Consider the following 17485-nt stretch of genomic DNA (forward strand, 5'->3'; position numbering starts at 1 on the left):
AACAAACAAAAAACATAAACAACAATAAAATGTATAATTGGCGGATAGATCTGAAGTTGAGATTGTTGAGATTATTGTGTTAAAAGTAAACAGTAAAAAAAATGTATAATTTATTTTTTAACACTTTAATGAGTAGGACCCTTTTGGATCCCCAATAATGTTAGTGTGATTTGTATTTAAGTTTCATTGCTCAAAAAATAATAATGAATTAAAATCAATGGTGTTATGAGTTATTGACCTTTTTAAGGCTCCAATTATTATATAATGTCAAATATTCCACTTAAAATATTTATTGGGTGAAAATATTGCATATTTTGTGTTTTTTCCATAAAAAACTGGGTTTTCTTTGACAAAAAGAGCATATAACTTAAATCTTTAAAAACGTTATATTGACAGATAGACCTAATGTTTATCTAGAGATTTAAAACTTGAATAATAATAATAAAAATAATAATACTGAATAATGACACATTTTTTATATTTTTTTGACCAAAACCCTTTGGGGTCCCCGGGATCAAGCCTGAGTGGAGGCCTAAATGTATATTTTGTATACATATATTGTATTGTTTTTTTAAAATAAAAAATATCAAAATGGCCCCCGCTTGCTTTGATTTTTCAGTATATATTTGCGTTTTCCCAGTGTTGTGGGCATTTTGAAAAATCAACACATAGTCTTCATATTTATGAAGACAGAGACGCTAAATGTAATGTGGAACTTATTTAACTTAACAGATGTGTGCACACGTTTGGTAGACCAGCTTTGCGTTTGCTATATGTTTGCACATGTTTTAGCACACGCAAACCTTTAGTTGACCACGTTCTCGCTCTGGATCAGTTTTGCAATCGCGATTTGTAAAACCTCGCCACAGCTTTCACACTGCGTGGTATCTCCACAGCATAAAGAACGTGACACCCAAGGTCGGTGCGGAGGAGACCCACGATGCCATCCGACGAGCTTTTGACGTCTGGCAAAACGTGACGCCGCTGCGCTTCGAGGCCGTGCCCTACAGTGAACTGGAGCGGACCAAGAGAGACGTGGACATCACCATCATCTTTGCCTCAGGTTTCCATGGCGACAGCTCACCGTTCGACGGTGAAGGCGGATTCCTGGCCCACGCCTACTTCCCAGGGCCGGGCATTGGAGGCGACACGCACTTTGACTCGGATGAGCCTTGGACACTAGGAAACCCCAACCATGATGGTAAGCACTGATTATGGTTTTACACTTATCACTACCGGAATTTTAGGGCTTTAGAGTGCACCTAATTGAAACCTGCACCCACCTAATTATTAACTAATTTTATTTTGTAGATATATTGGCATTGAAATGTGAAATATGTTAATAGTTGCTTGTATTCATTTACAATTTTATAAAAAACACTGCCTGTCACATGACAATTTAGTTATTGAGTGCCTGTAAGGGGTGGTAAATTTCATTCCGTGAGGTGTCTGTTTCTTGATGGTCGGGTCGATCGTCTTCGTCTTTGGGGCTGCGTCTTGTGCATGGCGTCATGTATTATTCATGACGACTGTGAGTCCATAACGCGCGAAATGGCTGAATGAATGATCGTGTGAGTGTTTTTATTTTTGTTGTGAACAATCGTCTTCGTCTTTGGGGCTGCGTCTTGTGCATGGCGTCGTGTATTCTTCATGACGACTGTGAGTCCATAACGCGCCAAATGGTTGAATGAATGATCGGGTGAGTGTTTTATTTACATTGTGAACAATTTCACCGGTCCACCGTTTGATCTGACTAGGCTAATTCATTGGCAGCATGTAAAGCTTGTGAACCACGGGAAAATACATCAATCAGCTGCAACATTGTGTAGAGCGCAGGGGTCAAAGCGTGGGAAAAAAATAGCAGTTTTCTGTATGGAAATCACCTTTTTTTTTTTTTACTACATTTAAAGTTGAGTTTTGGTGATACAATAATTACTAAATACTAATACTAAATACTAATGTGTAAAAACATACTGTTATTATTTTTATTGTTGTGGTTTATTTGTTACTAATTGCTATCCATTTTCTATTTTTTTTTTTACTATATTTAAAGTTAAGTTTTGGTGGTTTAATAAAAAATAATGTTATCAAATTAATGAATAATCGTGTAATTAATCGTGATAATATATCAATCAAAAATAGTTGTGATTATTATTTTTGCCTAATTATCGATTGCTATTGTTATATAAATGTATTGTATTATCATTTTACTTGTTGTGATGTATTTGTTACTAATTTGTATCCGTTTTTTTTTTACTATATTTACAATTGAGTTTTGGTGGTACAATGTATAATCGGGTAATTAATCGTGATTACAATATCAATCAAAAATAATCGTGATTATTATTTTTGCCATAATCGTAAATTTCTTGCATTTAATTAACAACAATTTTATTCGACACAAGAAACACTGCGTGTTGTGCATGGCGTTGTGTATTATTCATGACGACGGTGAGTCCATAACGCGCCAAATGGCTGAATGAATGATCGCGTGAGTGTTTTTATTTTTGTTGTGAACAATTTCACTGTTCCACCATTCGATCTGACGAGGCTAATTCTTACAAAATACATCAATTAGCTGTAACATTGTGTAGAGCGCAGGGTTAAAAGCGTGGGAAAAAAAACAGCAATGTTCGGAAAAAAGACATAACACTCCAAACCTACTTAGAAATCTCTTCTATTTTTGATGAAAACTGGGTCAGATTGAGTCTTTAATGCCGATACCTTACTAAGCATGAAAGTAAATAATTGTTTTGATGACCCATTTGTAGAAATAATATCCACTTTCCCTCCTCTCTTGCCCCCTTATGTTTCGCACTAAAACTAAGCTGTACATAAGAAGTTTCGACTTTGTTGGTGTTTATTGATTTGTTGTGCATGTTCTTCAAGGATTGTGAGAGGATGGTGAATCAGTGCCAGTCATATGAGCTTCCCATGGTGCAGGGCAAGCATAGTAAGATAAAGTTCAATTTAAAATTGTCTCTTAAGGCCCTGAAAAGGGGATGTTTGCAGCACTCCTTAAAGGGCAACTGCACATTATTGGAATTTTGCTTATCGTTCACAATCCTTATGAGAGACAAGAAGCCACAAGGTTTTTTTGTTGTTTTTTTGCATTCAAACATCTAAAAATCAGCTCGTTCTTGGTGGTTAGCATTGCAGCTAATGGGAGCAATCAGTTCTACCTCTAAATCGCTTTGAAAACGTATTCAAAAACTGTCAACAATACTTCATTCACGTTCCGTAACCTGTATAAGAACCAAACTGTAGCGACATTGTTATTGTTGGAGCGAACACTGAGGAAATATTTTTCTAGCGACATTAGCGTGCTTCGGTATTAGCCATAAAAGCTAGCTTCGGAAAGAGATAAGCTAGCTTTTACGACACCACGAAACGCGTTTGAGTTTGTAATGCACAACACTTAGATAGGACACCAATTTATACTGACTGAAAAACATGAACAATCATATTACAGTATCTGTAAAGTATTGTTTAATGTTTTGTTTGTACACAGCTAGCCAGACAGTGTATGTATTGTAGTATCATAATCAATATTAAAGTGTGACCACTTGATGGACAGTCGATCCAGCTGGCTGGGGACGTTTTTTCCGGTTTATTTTGGTAAGCGCTCCATTTATGTCGAAATAGCATGGCTCCAAGTTCCACATTTAAAGTGTCAAATTTACTTTCACCTCACTCTCTCGGCTTCCGTCAGCTCCAACGTTTCAGGCGTCTTCTATAAGCGGCAGTTCATCCTCTGTATATTCAGCTTCAAAAATATAAAGTTGTGAACCCTGTTTTGGTAAAAAAATAGTCGCTTTCGTTGTTTATGGATTCTGTCTTGATTAGAATTTCTACTTTATAAAACCTACTTTAATCCCGGCTAAAACGTTTTTACCTCCAATGTTTGGACGTGAAAACCTACTTTAATAAGTAGGTTATTTGACTATTTCTACTTTATAAAACCTACTTTAACCCCGGCTAAAATGTTTTTACGTCCAAACATTCGACGTAAAAACCTACTTTAATAAGTATTTCTACTTTATAAAACCTACTTTAACCCCGGCTAAAACGTTTTTACGTTCAAACATTGGACGTAAAAACCTACTTTAATAAGTAGGTTATTTTACTCTTTCTACGTTATAAAACCTACTTTAACCCCGGCTAAAACGTTTTTACGTCCAATGTTTGGATGTAAAAACCTACTTTAATAAGTATTTCTACTTTATAAAACCTACTTTAACCCAGGCTAAAAAGTTTTTACGTCCAAACATTGGACGTAAAAACCTACTTTAATAAGTAGGTTATTTGACTATTTCTACTTTATAAAACCTACTTTAACCCCGGCTAAAAAGTTTTTACGTCCAATGTTTGGACGTAAAAACCTACTTTATTTGACTATTTCTACTTTATAAAACTTACTTTAACTAAAACGTTTTTACGTCCAAACAATGGACGTAAAAACCTACTTTGATAAGTATTTCTACTTTAGAAAACCTACTTTAACCCCGGCTAAAACGCTTTTACATCCAAACATTGGACGTAAAAACCTACTTTAATAAGTATTTCTACTTTATAAAACCTACTTTAACCCCGGCTAAAACGTTTTTACATCCAAACATTGGACGTAAAAACCTACTTTAATAAGTATTTCTACTTTATAAAACCTACTTTAACTAAAACGTTTTTACGTCCAAACATTGGACGTAAAAACCTACTTTAATAAGTATTTCTACTTTATAAAACCTATTTTAACCCCGGCTAAAACGTTTTTACGTCCAAACATTGGACGTAAAAACCTACTTTATTAAGTATTTCTACTTTATAAAACCTATTTTAACACCTGCTAAAACGTTTTTACGTCCAAACATTGGACGTAAAAACCTACTTTAATAAGTATTTCTACTTTATAAAACCTACTTTAACCCCGGCTAAAACGTTTTTACATCCAAACATTGGACGTAAAAACCTACTTTAATAAGTAGGTTATTTTAAAATTTCTACTTTATAAAACCTACTTTAACTAAAACGTTTTTACGTCCAAACATTGGACGTAAAAACCTACTTTAATAAGTATTTCTACTTTATAAAACCTATTTTAACCCCGGCTAAAACGTTTTTACGTCCAAACATTGGACGTAAAAACCTACTTTAATAAGTATTTCTACTTTATAAAACCTACTTTAACCCCGGCTAAAACGTTTTTACGTCCAAACATTGGACGTAAAAACCTACTTTAATAAGTAGGTTATTTGACTATTTCTACTTTATAAAACCTACTTTAACCCCGGCTAAAACGTTTTTACATCCAAACATTAGACGTAAAAACCTACTTTAATAAGTAGGTTATAAAACCTACTTTAACCCCGGCTAAAACGTTTTTTACGTTCAAACATTGGACGTAAAAACCTACTTTAATAAGTAGGTTATTTTAAAATTTCTACTTTATAAAACCTACTTTAACCCCGGCTAAAACGTTTTTTACGTCCAATGTTTGGACGTAAAAAGCTACTTTAATAAGTAGGTTATTTGACTATTTCTACTTTATAAAACCTACTTTAACTAAAACGTTTCTACATCCAAACATTGGACGTAAAAACCTACATTAATAAGTATTTCTACTTTATAAAACCTACTTTAACTAAAACGTTTTTTACGTTCAAACATTGGACGTAAAAACCTACTTTAATAAGTAGGTTTTTTTTAATTTTCTACTTTATAAAACCTACTTTAACCCCGGCTAAAAAGTTTTTACGTCCAATGTTTGGACGTAAAAACCTACTTTGATAAGTAGGTTATTTGACTATTTCTACTTTATAAAACCTACTTTAACTAAAACGTTTTTACGTCCAAACATTGGACGTAAAAACCTACTTTAATAAGTAACAACACACACGCAGGGACACACGTTTGTAAGTTGCACGTGCACTGCTGCAGAAAGACAAAGACAAATGAGAACTAAAAGGCGACGAGATTAAAAAGCAGAACAAAATGATAACAGGAGATTGGCAGTGTATCTCTCGACAAATATTGGGAGATTCAGGAGCTCACCAGAGAGATAGGTGGTAAGGGAGCGAGTGAGGAAGCGGCAAGGAGTAAAGAAAATATTTGAAGAGGAAATGGGCAGGAAGCGCGCGCAGGAGATGAGTGGGAGCTGTGGAGCACAGTGCCATTGCAGAAAAAGCAAGCAAGTTTCTGTCCGTAACAGAACTCTTGACTTTTTCTTAGGCTTAGATAACAGTTATATTGAAAGGGGTCATATTTAGATTTGTTCCTACATTTCTACATACATTCACACTAGGTTTGTACCAGTACTACTATAGTACCGCGATACTAATGAATCATATTCGGTACTATGCCGCCTTTAAAAAGTACCGGTCCCTCTGGTAGTTTTATGAGCAGAGGAGCATGTCCGGCAGCGCACAATCACGGAGTACTTACAAGCAGACACAGTGTGCAGACAGAAAAGGGAGAACGGACGCATTTTGGCTTAAAAACGAAAGATAAAGGTGAAGTTATAACACTGAAACGCCCTCAGGAAGAGGTGCTTTAAGACATCTCTAGCTAGCTAGCTGCTGACGTCCGTCCGCAAACTGCAGTGTTGCTACTTCTAAATCACTAATCCTCTAATAAAGTAAGTTTCTTACAAGTATCATCCCTGCAGGACGAGGAATAGCTAAACATGCTTCACTACACACCGTAGTTTACAATGTAAAAAAATAACGCCAAGGGTGGATCTACACCTGACATCCACTGTAAGGATACCAAGTACAGGAGCATATCTAGTCGATATGATTACATCGATATTTTTTTAATTATGTTTATAAACTCAGGAAATACGTCCCTGGACACATGAGGACTTCAATCATGACCAATGTATGATTCTGTTACTACTTGGTATCGTATCGATACCCAAATTTGTGGTATCATCCAAAACTAATGTAAAGTATCCAAACAACAGAAGAATAAGTGATTATTGCATTTTAACAGAAGTGTCGATAGAACATGTTAAAAGAGAAAGTAAGCAGATATGAACAGTAAATGTACAAGTAGATTAATAATTCATTTTTACAGCTTGTCCTTTATAATTTTGACAAAATAATGGAATGATAAATGACACAATATGTTACTGCATACATCAGCAGCTAAATTAGGAGCCTTTGCTTGTTTACTTACTACTAAAAGAAAAGTTGTCTTGTATGTTCACTATTTTATTTAAGGACTAAATTGCAATAAGAAACATATGTTTAATGTACCATAAGATTTTTTGTTAAAATGAAGCCAATAATGCTGTTTTTTGTGGTCCCCTTTATTTAGAAAAGTATCAAAATATTGAAATACATTTTGGTACCGGTACCAAAGTATTGGTATCGGGACAACCCTAGTTCACACTTTACGCTCCTTTAGGTTAGAAGGTGCAACAGCGGAGGGTGCACGTGCATGTACGAGTCAGTCTGCCCCACAACAAGAGAATAGAGAAAAATGCGGGACTTATTAACTATAAAGACGCACTCGCGCAAAGCTCTTCAGGTAAATCTCGTACCATATATAGACAGGCTTTCCCATAAACTGCCAAGATACCTGTGAAGGTGGGGGCGTGGCTATGGGCGTGGTCACCATGACATCGTCGAGTAATTTGCATAATTTACTACAATGATGTGATTTTCTCTAAAAAAGCTCCAAAAATGTATACTTTCTAATTCATAATAACAGACTGGTTTTAAACATATTAACAGATATTGTTGTTCTTTTTGCCCAATTTTAAATTGTTTCTACTTTTTTTTACAATGTACTTTTGTTGAGATAAATTTAATTAAAAACAATTAGCAACAAATCTATCATCTTCTGGTGTTATTATAAATTGTAGTCATGTTTAGAGACTCTACTTCTGTCCCTCGATGTCCCTGGCGCTGTTGCTCTAGTTGGACTTTCTATCTTCTTAATACATGCACATTTTGTGGATGGCTGGAGTATATCTGGGATATATATATATATATATATATATATATATATATATATATATATATAGATATATATATGTATATATATATCTATATATATATATAGATATATATATATATATATATATATATATAAATCGCATCCACATCACAGACATGCTGACAACACTCCAGACAATGACGTGTGTTTTCTTTACATCCAGTTTCGGTAGTGCTAATGTTAATGTTTTATGTCAGTGTGCTTTGGATTTGATGTCAGTTGTTCCCATGTTTGCAAACACACCATCCGTGCCTAAAAGGAAAATGAGGAAGTGTTGTTTTGTGTCCGGCGAAGTGTTTACACTGGAGGTAAAACCTGTTGGAATTGTGCCGTTTGTTATCATAAGATTGGCATTAAAAGTTAAAAATAGCGTCAGACTTTGTGTGATTTTTCTTCTGGGGGCTACAATATATTATATTACTTTAATTAGTTTTCAAGTAAAAAAAAACAACCTTATTTTCAAAGTGTGGCGGAAATAAAAATTCATTCAATTGCATAAAGTGGAAACTCTGCTAGAGATATCTGCTGATGTCACAAATTCCAAACAGGTCGTTAGGAGGAAGTATGAAGGAAGGCGAGATTGTTTTATAAATATCTCCTTCATGCCTCCATGGTTTGATTTCAAATGTTCAGGACTAGAGATGTCCAATAATGGCTTTTTTGCCGATATTCCGATATTGTCCAACTCTTAATTACCGATTCCGTTATCAATCGATACGATATATACAGTCGTGGAATTAACACATTATTATGCCTAATTTTGTTGTTATGCCCCGCTGGATGCATTAAACAATGTAACAAGGTTTTCCAAAAAAAATCAACTCAAGTAATGGAAAAAAATGCCAACATGGCACTACCATATTTATTATTGAAGTCACAAAGTGCATTATTTTTTTTAAACATGCCTCAAAACAGCAGCTTGGAATTTGGGACATGCTCTCCCTGAGAGAGCATGAGGAGATTGAGGTGGGCGGGGTTGGGGGGCGGGGGGGAGTTAATGCTGCAAGGGGTTCTGGGTATTTGTTCTGTTGTGTTACGGTGCGGATGTTCTCCCGAAATGTGTTTGTCATTCTTGTTTGGTGTGGGTTCACAGTGTGGCGCATATTTATAACAGTGTTAAAGTTGTTTATACGGCCACCCTCTGTGACCTGTATGGCTGTTGACCAAGTATGCCTTGCATTCACTTGTGTGGGTGAAAAGGCATAGATATTATGTGATTGGGCCGGAATGCAAAGGCAAAGCCTTTAAGGCACTCCCCCAATATTGTTGTTTGGGTGGAAATCGTGAGAAATTCGGGAGAATTGTTGCCCCGGGAGATTTTCGGGAGGGGCACTGATATTCGGGAGTCTCCCGGGAAAATGGGGAGGGTTGGCAAGTATGACTGGGAGACGCAACTGCTCTGTACTTCTCCCTACGTCCGTGTACCACTCCGTACAGCGGCGTTTTAAAAAGTCATAAGTTTTACTTTTTGAAACCGATACCAATAATTTCCGATATTACATTTTAAAGCATTTATCGGCCAATAATATCGGCAATCCGATATTACCGGACATCTCCATTCAGGAGTCATGCAGCTCCCAAACACACAAAAATAGGTAGGAAAAGTTTTGCAATATAGAGTTTGATGGAGTTAGCTGAAATTCTTTCCTCAGGTTGAGGTTGAGTAACGATGGTAGTGTTTTCAATAATCTTGATCCACTCCTAGGATGGAAGACAATTTTAAAAAAGTGCCGGTAAACCACATGAAGTGCGGCCATGGCCTTCATGTGCTGCCTTGGGGCAAGGGGAAGCATCTGTCATTGAAGGCTGTGATTCAGTGCCTTCAAATCATCATGCAGATCCCCTCTCCACTCCAGTGCAATATCACTATAGCCCTTCTGCGGCCCGCACTTGTTTAAATCCATCCCATAATGCATGCTGACTTATTACACACTTTGCTTCTGGCTTCCTTGCCAAAAAATGAACACGCGCGTTGACTAATCTGGCGGTCTTGCCGTGGTGGAGTGAGCCTGTATTTCTGTTTGACATGGAGCTTCAATTTAGTTCTGAGCATCGTTGAACATTTTCATAGTTCTCAGGGTCACAAATGCTGTGGCAATGCAATACTTGATATTGTTATGTGCTTCCTTGGCAGCAAAGCAGCGAGTAGATTATTGGCCCCCGTTATAAACCGCCCATCTAATTTCAACTAATGCAAGTAAAATGACTGAATTTGGTAACAAATTCCTACAATTTGTGTTTTATCTTTAACAGATGTGTGTTTTACCTGCTACACGGCTTATCTGGGTACATTTATCCACAGTTTAGTTTTTAGTACTTACTAATAATTGTATTTTTCTTAAAGGCCTACTGAAATGAATTTTTTTTATTTAAACGGGGATAGCAGATCCATTCTATGTGTCATACTTGATCATTTCGCGATATTGCCATATTTTTGCTGAAAGGATTTAGTTGAGAACATTGACGATAAAGTTGCAACTTTTGGTCGCTGATAAAAAAAAGCCTTGCCGTGACGTCAACAGTTGAAAGGCTCCTCACATTTTCCTATTGTTTTCAATGCAGCGAGAGCGATTCGGACCGAATAAGCGACGATTACCCCATTAATTTGAGCGAGGATGAAAGATTCGTGGATGAGGAACGTTAGAGTGAAGGACTAGAATGCAGTGCAAGACATATCTTTTTTCGCTCTGACCGTAACTTAGGTACAAGCTGGCTCATTGGATTCCACACTCTCTCCTTTTTCTATTGTGGATCACCGATTTGTATTTTAAACCACCTCGGATACTATATCCTCTTGAAAATGAGAGTCGAGAACGCGAAATGTATATTTACAGTGACTTTTATCTCCACGACAATACATCGGCGAAGCTCTTTAGCAACTGAGCTAACGTGATAGCATCAGGCTCAAATGCAGATAGAAACAAAATAAATAAATCCCTGACTGGAAGGATAGACAGAAGATCAACAATACTATTAAACCATGGACATGTAACTACACGGTTAATGCTTTCCAGCCTGGCGAAGGTTAACAATGCTGTTGCTAACGACGCCATTGAAGCTAACTTAGCAACCGGACCTCACAGAGCTATGATAAAACATTAGCTATCCACCTACGCCAGCCAGCCCTCATCTGCTCATCAACACCCGTGCTCACCTGCGTTCCAGCGATCGACGGTGCGACGAAGGACTTCACCCGATCATCGATGCGGTCGGCGGCTAGCGTCGGATAGCGTGTCTGCTATCCAAGTCAAAGTCCTCCTGGTTGTGTTGCTGCAGCCAGTCGCTAATACACCGATCCCACCTAAAACTTTCTTCTTTGCAGTCTCCATTGTTCATTAAACAAATTGCAAAAGATTCACCAACACAGATGTCCAGAATACTGTGGAATTTTGAGATGAAAACAGAGCTTTTTGTATTGGATTCAATGGGGTCCGAATACTTCCGTTTCAACCATTGACGTCACGCGCATACGTCATCATACATAGACGTTTTCAACCGGAAGTTTCGCGGGAAATTTAAAATTGCACTTTATAAGTTAACCCGGCCGTATTGGCATGTGTTGCAATGTTAAGATTTCATCATTGATATATAAACTATCAGACTGCGTGGTCGGTAGTAGTGGCTTTCAGTAGGCCCCATGCACTGTGCAGGGGGGAAAAAAATATCCTGGGCTGAAAAGGTGGCACTTTGTTATTTTACTTCTCACACTACACAAACACACACACACACACACACACACACACACACACACACACACACACACACACACACACACACACACACACACACACACACACACACACACACACACACACACACACACACACACACACACACACACACAGACTCTGTCTAGTAAGCTGCCCCAGTCAGTCATATCTAATCCCTCGTATCGTTTCGAAGAAGGATCAGTTGTCGCGGTGACTGCTGTTGGTGGCATCGCACCGTGGATCTTGCACTTGTTGTTGTTTTGGATGATGAAGCTGCAAATGAACACTGGGGATTAATCTCCTGTCTGCATGCAGATAAACACATCCATACATGTTGCTAAGCAACCGCATCGATAATTGGTCTCCCATGTACTGTCCGCACGCATGGTTTTACCCAGCAACTCTGTCATGTAAGAGTTGGGGATTACTCAAAAGTATCATTCAGCGAAAAGCTCATTTGCATCACACACTGCAGAATATGGTTCTTGGTAAGATTATTTAGTGGCAATTCAAGAGCAATGGGGTGTAATTGGCTTTTATCAGCGTAAGGATAAGGAGAGAAATGATCTGCAATAGGGATGAACACGTTTTACTATTAGGATGATTAACCCTTGTGTGGTGTTCGGGTCTGTGGGACCTGTTTTCATTTTTATTAAAAGAAAAATGATGCAATTAATTAATTTTTCTAACTGAGACTCACTGACTTTGGCTCATTTTCTGTGACGAGCATATATCAGAATACATATTTAATGACCACACACCATACACCCCCCTACACATTTATATTACATATAAGATGTCCGGGTCCACTGGACATTAATAGAAGTGTGGAAATTGATATTCTGTGTACACACACACACACACACACCCACCCACACACACACACACACACACACACACACACACACACACACACACACACACACGCACACAGCAAGCCTAGACAGGAGGAGGACAGAGTGTAGGTACACAGAACATCAGAGGGTCAAATGTGCGAGAAAATGAGAGCAGACAGTGTTGACAAACAATGTTGCAACCTTGTGTGGAAACCGCAGGTGCAGAAACACAAAAGAAGAATCCCTGTGGGATGCGGAAACTGGCAGACAAATTTTCCGTGCAACGTTCATATTGTTGTTAATCAAACACTTTTATGATAAAATACTGAACAGATGTTTACCTTATTCCAATAAACATCTGTTCAGTATTTTAACATAAAAGTGTTTGATTGTGAGGCATTAAAAGCCACAAATTGCAAGGGGTCCATCAGACCCACAAACGCTGGCTGAGTAACAACAATATGAACATAACGCAATGGTTAAAAAGGTTGTTACCCCAGTGATGGAAGCTCTCATATGCACCTATCGAGAGACACGCTAGTTTGCTGACTGCGGTGATCTGTTCCCACCCCCAAAAAAAGCTGAAGTCGGTTATCTAAAAAACACCAAGGAATCATTGAAGATGACGGCTCACCCATTTACACAACCTGCCAGAAGCAAGTTGCAGCTAAAGGGTCTTAAACGTCCACTAAGGTGCAGCTTTACACGCCAAAGTAAATGCAAGATATATTGGCCCCGTTTATACTGCACACTAGTGTTGTCCCGATACCAATACTTTGGTACCGGTACCAAAATGTATTTCGATACTTTTCTAAATAAAGGGGACCGCACAAATGGCATTATTCGCTTTATTTTAACAAACGATCTTACGGTAGATTAAACATATGTTTCTCATTGCAATTTAGTCTTTAAATAAAATAGTGAACATACGAGACAACTTGTCTTTTATTAGTAAGTAAGCAAACAAAGGCTCCTAATTTAGCTGCTGACATATGCAGTAACATATTGTGTCATTTATACACCTATTATTGTGTCTACATTATTAAGGACAAGTGGTAGAAAATGATTGATTAATCTACTTGTTCATTTACTGTTAATATCTGCTTATTTTCTGTTTCACTTCTGTTAAAATGTAATAATCACTTATTCTTCTGTTGTTTGATACTTTACATTAGTTTTGGATGATACCACAAATTTAGGTATCGATCTGATACCAAGTAGTTACAGGATCATACAATGGTCATAATTTAAATCCGGGAACGTATTAAAAAATGTCGACTTAATCATAGTAGTATCGACTAGATACGCTCCTGTACTTGGTATCATTACAGTGGATGTCAGGTGTAGATCCGTCAGTCTACCCCAGGGCAGCTGTGGCTACGAAAGTAGCTTACCACCACCAGGTGTGAATGAATGATGGGTTCTCACTTCTCTGTGAAGCGCTTTGAGTGTCTAGAAAAGCGCTATATAAATCTAATCCATTATTATTATTATTATTATTATCCACCCATGGCATTTGTTTACATTGTGACGCTGGTGAGCTATTGTATCCTCCTACGGTGTGTATTGAAGCATGTTTAGCTATTCCTCGTCCTGCAGTGATAATGATACTTGTAAGAAGCTTACTTAATTTGTCACCATGGAGGCGAGGATTAGTGATTTAGAAGTAGCTAAAACACTGCAGACTGCGGATGGACGTTAGCTGCTAGCGAGCTAGCCATGTCTTAAAGCACCTCTTCCTGAGGGCGTTTCAGTGTTATAACTTCACCTTTAGCATTAGTTTTTAAGCCAAAATGCGTCCGTTCTCCCTTTTCTGTCTAAACACTGTGTCTGCTTGTAAGTACTCTGTGATTGTGCGCTGCCGAACATGCTCCTCTGCTCGTAAAACTAGCAATGTCACGACGTGACGACGACGAGGTGGCGGGGGACCGATACTTTTTAGAGGTGGTATAGTACCGAACATGATTCATTAGTATTGCGGTACTATACCAATACCGGTATACCGTACAACCCTACTGCGCACCAAATCTGATTTTTTTGCCCTCAGGTGACACAGATGTGATCTGATATATTATAGTCTAAATGCTCCAAAGTGCTTAAAATCTCATTTTTTTGGCATCAAATTCAGGCCACATCAGGAGGTAGTCCAGATCCGATTAGAATCTGATCTTTTCAAATGTAACTTTTTCGTCAGCTTTGGGCGGGGAAAGACGCATTCACCAGCGGAAGTCAATATTTAGAAGTCGATGCGATTTAAGGGGTCACACTAGCCGTGCAGTTTTCCGTTTGGCCCAGCTGGCCGGGGAGGTTTCCAGTTGATTTTGGGTAAGCAATCCATTAATTCGGCATAGCTTGGCTCAAAGTTCCAGATTTGCAGCGTGACCATGTCGCACTCTCTCGGCTTCCGTCTTCTCCGACGTTTCAGCGTCTTCTAGAAGCGGTAGTTCATCCTCTGTATATTCAGCTTCAAAAAGATAAGGTTGTGAATCCTCATTTGTCCAAAAATAGTTGTCTTCGTTGTCTGGTACCAAGTCTGCCATGATTAGAAAACACACTAGCGTTTGATTCCGGAAGTAGGAACCCATTTTTTGCCAGAAGTCAGACGTGTGCTGTTATGGAAACAGAAATACAATAAATGCGCCGACAAATTATATCCGGCCGTGTATAAAATGACTAAAATATGGTAAATATTGAACATATTACATATTGTTTTGAAGGTGTCTGTTACTACATTATATATATACTTGCAGTGTGTATATTGTACATATTACATATTGTTATGAAGGTGTCTGTAACTACATTATATATATACTTGCAGTGTGTATATTGTACATATTACATATTGTTATGAAGGTGTCTGTACTACATTATATAAATACTTGCAGTGTGTATATTGTACATTATACATATTGTTATGAAGGTGTCTGTTACTACATTATATATATACTTGCAGGGTGTATATTGTACATATTACATATTGTTTTGAAGGTGTCTGTTACTACATTATATATATACTTGCAGTGTGTATATTGTACATATTACATATTGTTATGAAGGTGTCTGTAACTACATTATATATATACTTGCAGTGTGTATATTGTACATATTACATATTGTTATGAAGGTGTCTGTACTACATTATATAAATACTTGCAGTGTGTATATTGTACATAATACATATTGTTATGAAGGTGTCTGTTACTACATTATATAAATACTTGCAGTGTGTATATCAGGGGTGGGCAATTAATTTTCACCGGGGGCCGCATAAGCAACCCGAGCACTGCTGGAGGGCCACACGACAATATTTCAATTACATTTTGCTCAATATTATTTTTGATATACCGTAAGATAAATAATAATGATGATAATAATAATAATAATTAATAATAATAATAATTTAATTTAACCTAACTTAACTTTATACAAAAGCAGATTGCTTTTGATGGTCACTTTATCCTGCATTATCCAACATTTTTCCCCATCAGATTTGGACAACCATCTGTTGTTAAAAATAGTTTTTAATCATATTTATTTTATATTGTTTTTTATATTGGTTTTATATGTAATTATTGTTTTTTTTTATTCAGTCATTGGTGGAGCTAAGGATAATATTTGAATATTGTTTGTAATATTGTTGTGCAGCACTTTGGAAACATTTTGTTGTTTAAATGTGCTATATAAATAAAGTGGATTGGATTGTCACACCTGCCAGCGTGTCCCAACACGCATTTACCTCTGTGAACAAGTCATTACCTGTGGTTGTCTCTTTAATTGACTGCATCAGAGCTCTCATCCAAAGTTAGCGAAAAACAGTCCATGTCTCCGGGCATTATCAGCGCAACAAAGTCCAATAAGCACTCCTTAATAAACTCTCCGTCAGAAAAAGCCTTACTTTTTCTGGCGCTTTTGTGAGAAATGACGAAACTTGTCCTGACGGCTGCATCTCTGGGGGTGTGAAATATGGCACAAAGTCCTTGTTGGGTTTGCAGTTTTACCATCAACGCATCAGCCTCCCTTGCGCGCGCTTCATCAGACACATTCCGGTATTTTCCCTCGTGTTTCTTCGTGTAGTGGCGATTAAAATGATATTTAAACACAGCAACCTGTGTACCACACATTAAGCACACGGCTTTACCATTAATTTATGTAAAGAAATACTTGGCAGTCCATCTCTTGTTGGAAACACGCCATTCCTCATCAACTTTTCTTTTTTTAGCGTCTCATCACTTGTCTCTATGCACCTTCACTCACAGGTTCCCCCCGGACATACGGCATAAATAACACATTTCAAAATAAAAGCAGCACAGTTGTATTGCGCGCACGACATAGATGTTTTTTAAACTTTATTTTGTAATTTGTAATTGCGCCGTTCAATTCACTCACAATCGCACACGCGCATACGTCCACACGGAAGTAATACAAATAACGCTTTTCAAAACAAAAGCAGCACCGTTGTATTGCACACTCGACATAGATACTTTATTAAATTTATTTTGTAATTTATGATTGGCCTCACGCGGGCCGGACAGGGATGCGCAAAGGGCCGGATGCGGCCCGCGGGCCGTACAATGCCCAGGTCTGGTGTATATTGTACATTATACATATTGTTATGAAGGTGTCTGTTACTACATTATATATATACTTGCAGTGTGTATATTGTACATATTACATATTGTTATGAAGGTGTCTGTAACTACATTATATATACTGTATACTTGCAGTGTGTATATTGTACATAATACATATTGTTATGAAGGTGTCTGTTACTACTTTATATAAATACTTGCAGTGTGTATATTGTACATTATACATATTGTTATGAAGGTGTCTGTTACTACATTATATATATACTTGCAGTGTGTATATTGTACATATTACATATTGGTATGAAGGTGTCTGTTACTACATTACATATATACTTGCAGTGTGTATATTGTA

The 17485-nt window shown here is 37.3% G+C and overlaps 1 protein-coding gene across 2 annotated transcripts in view; it reads left to right on the top strand.

Annotated features, from left to right (window-relative positions):
• LOC133630221 (matrix metalloproteinase-16-like) overlaps nucleotides 1-17485 on the top strand; it is a 228238-nt gene that overhangs the window by 88738 nt on the left and 122015 nt on the right. For both annotated transcript variants that reach the window (XM_062021678.1, XM_062021679.1), the window contains one exon: nucleotides 897-1201. In XM_062021678.1, coding sequence (XP_061877662.1) covers nucleotides 897-1201 — 305 coding nt within the window. The remainder of the gene's footprint in view (nucleotides 1-896; nucleotides 1202-17485) is intronic.

The sequence above is a fragment of the Entelurus aequoreus genome, linkage group LG15, assembly GCF_033978785.1.
Source record: "Entelurus aequoreus isolate RoL-2023_Sb linkage group LG15, RoL_Eaeq_v1.1, whole genome shotgun sequence".
Taxonomy (NCBI): domain Eukaryota; kingdom Metazoa; phylum Chordata; class Actinopteri; order Syngnathiformes; family Syngnathidae; genus Entelurus; species Entelurus aequoreus.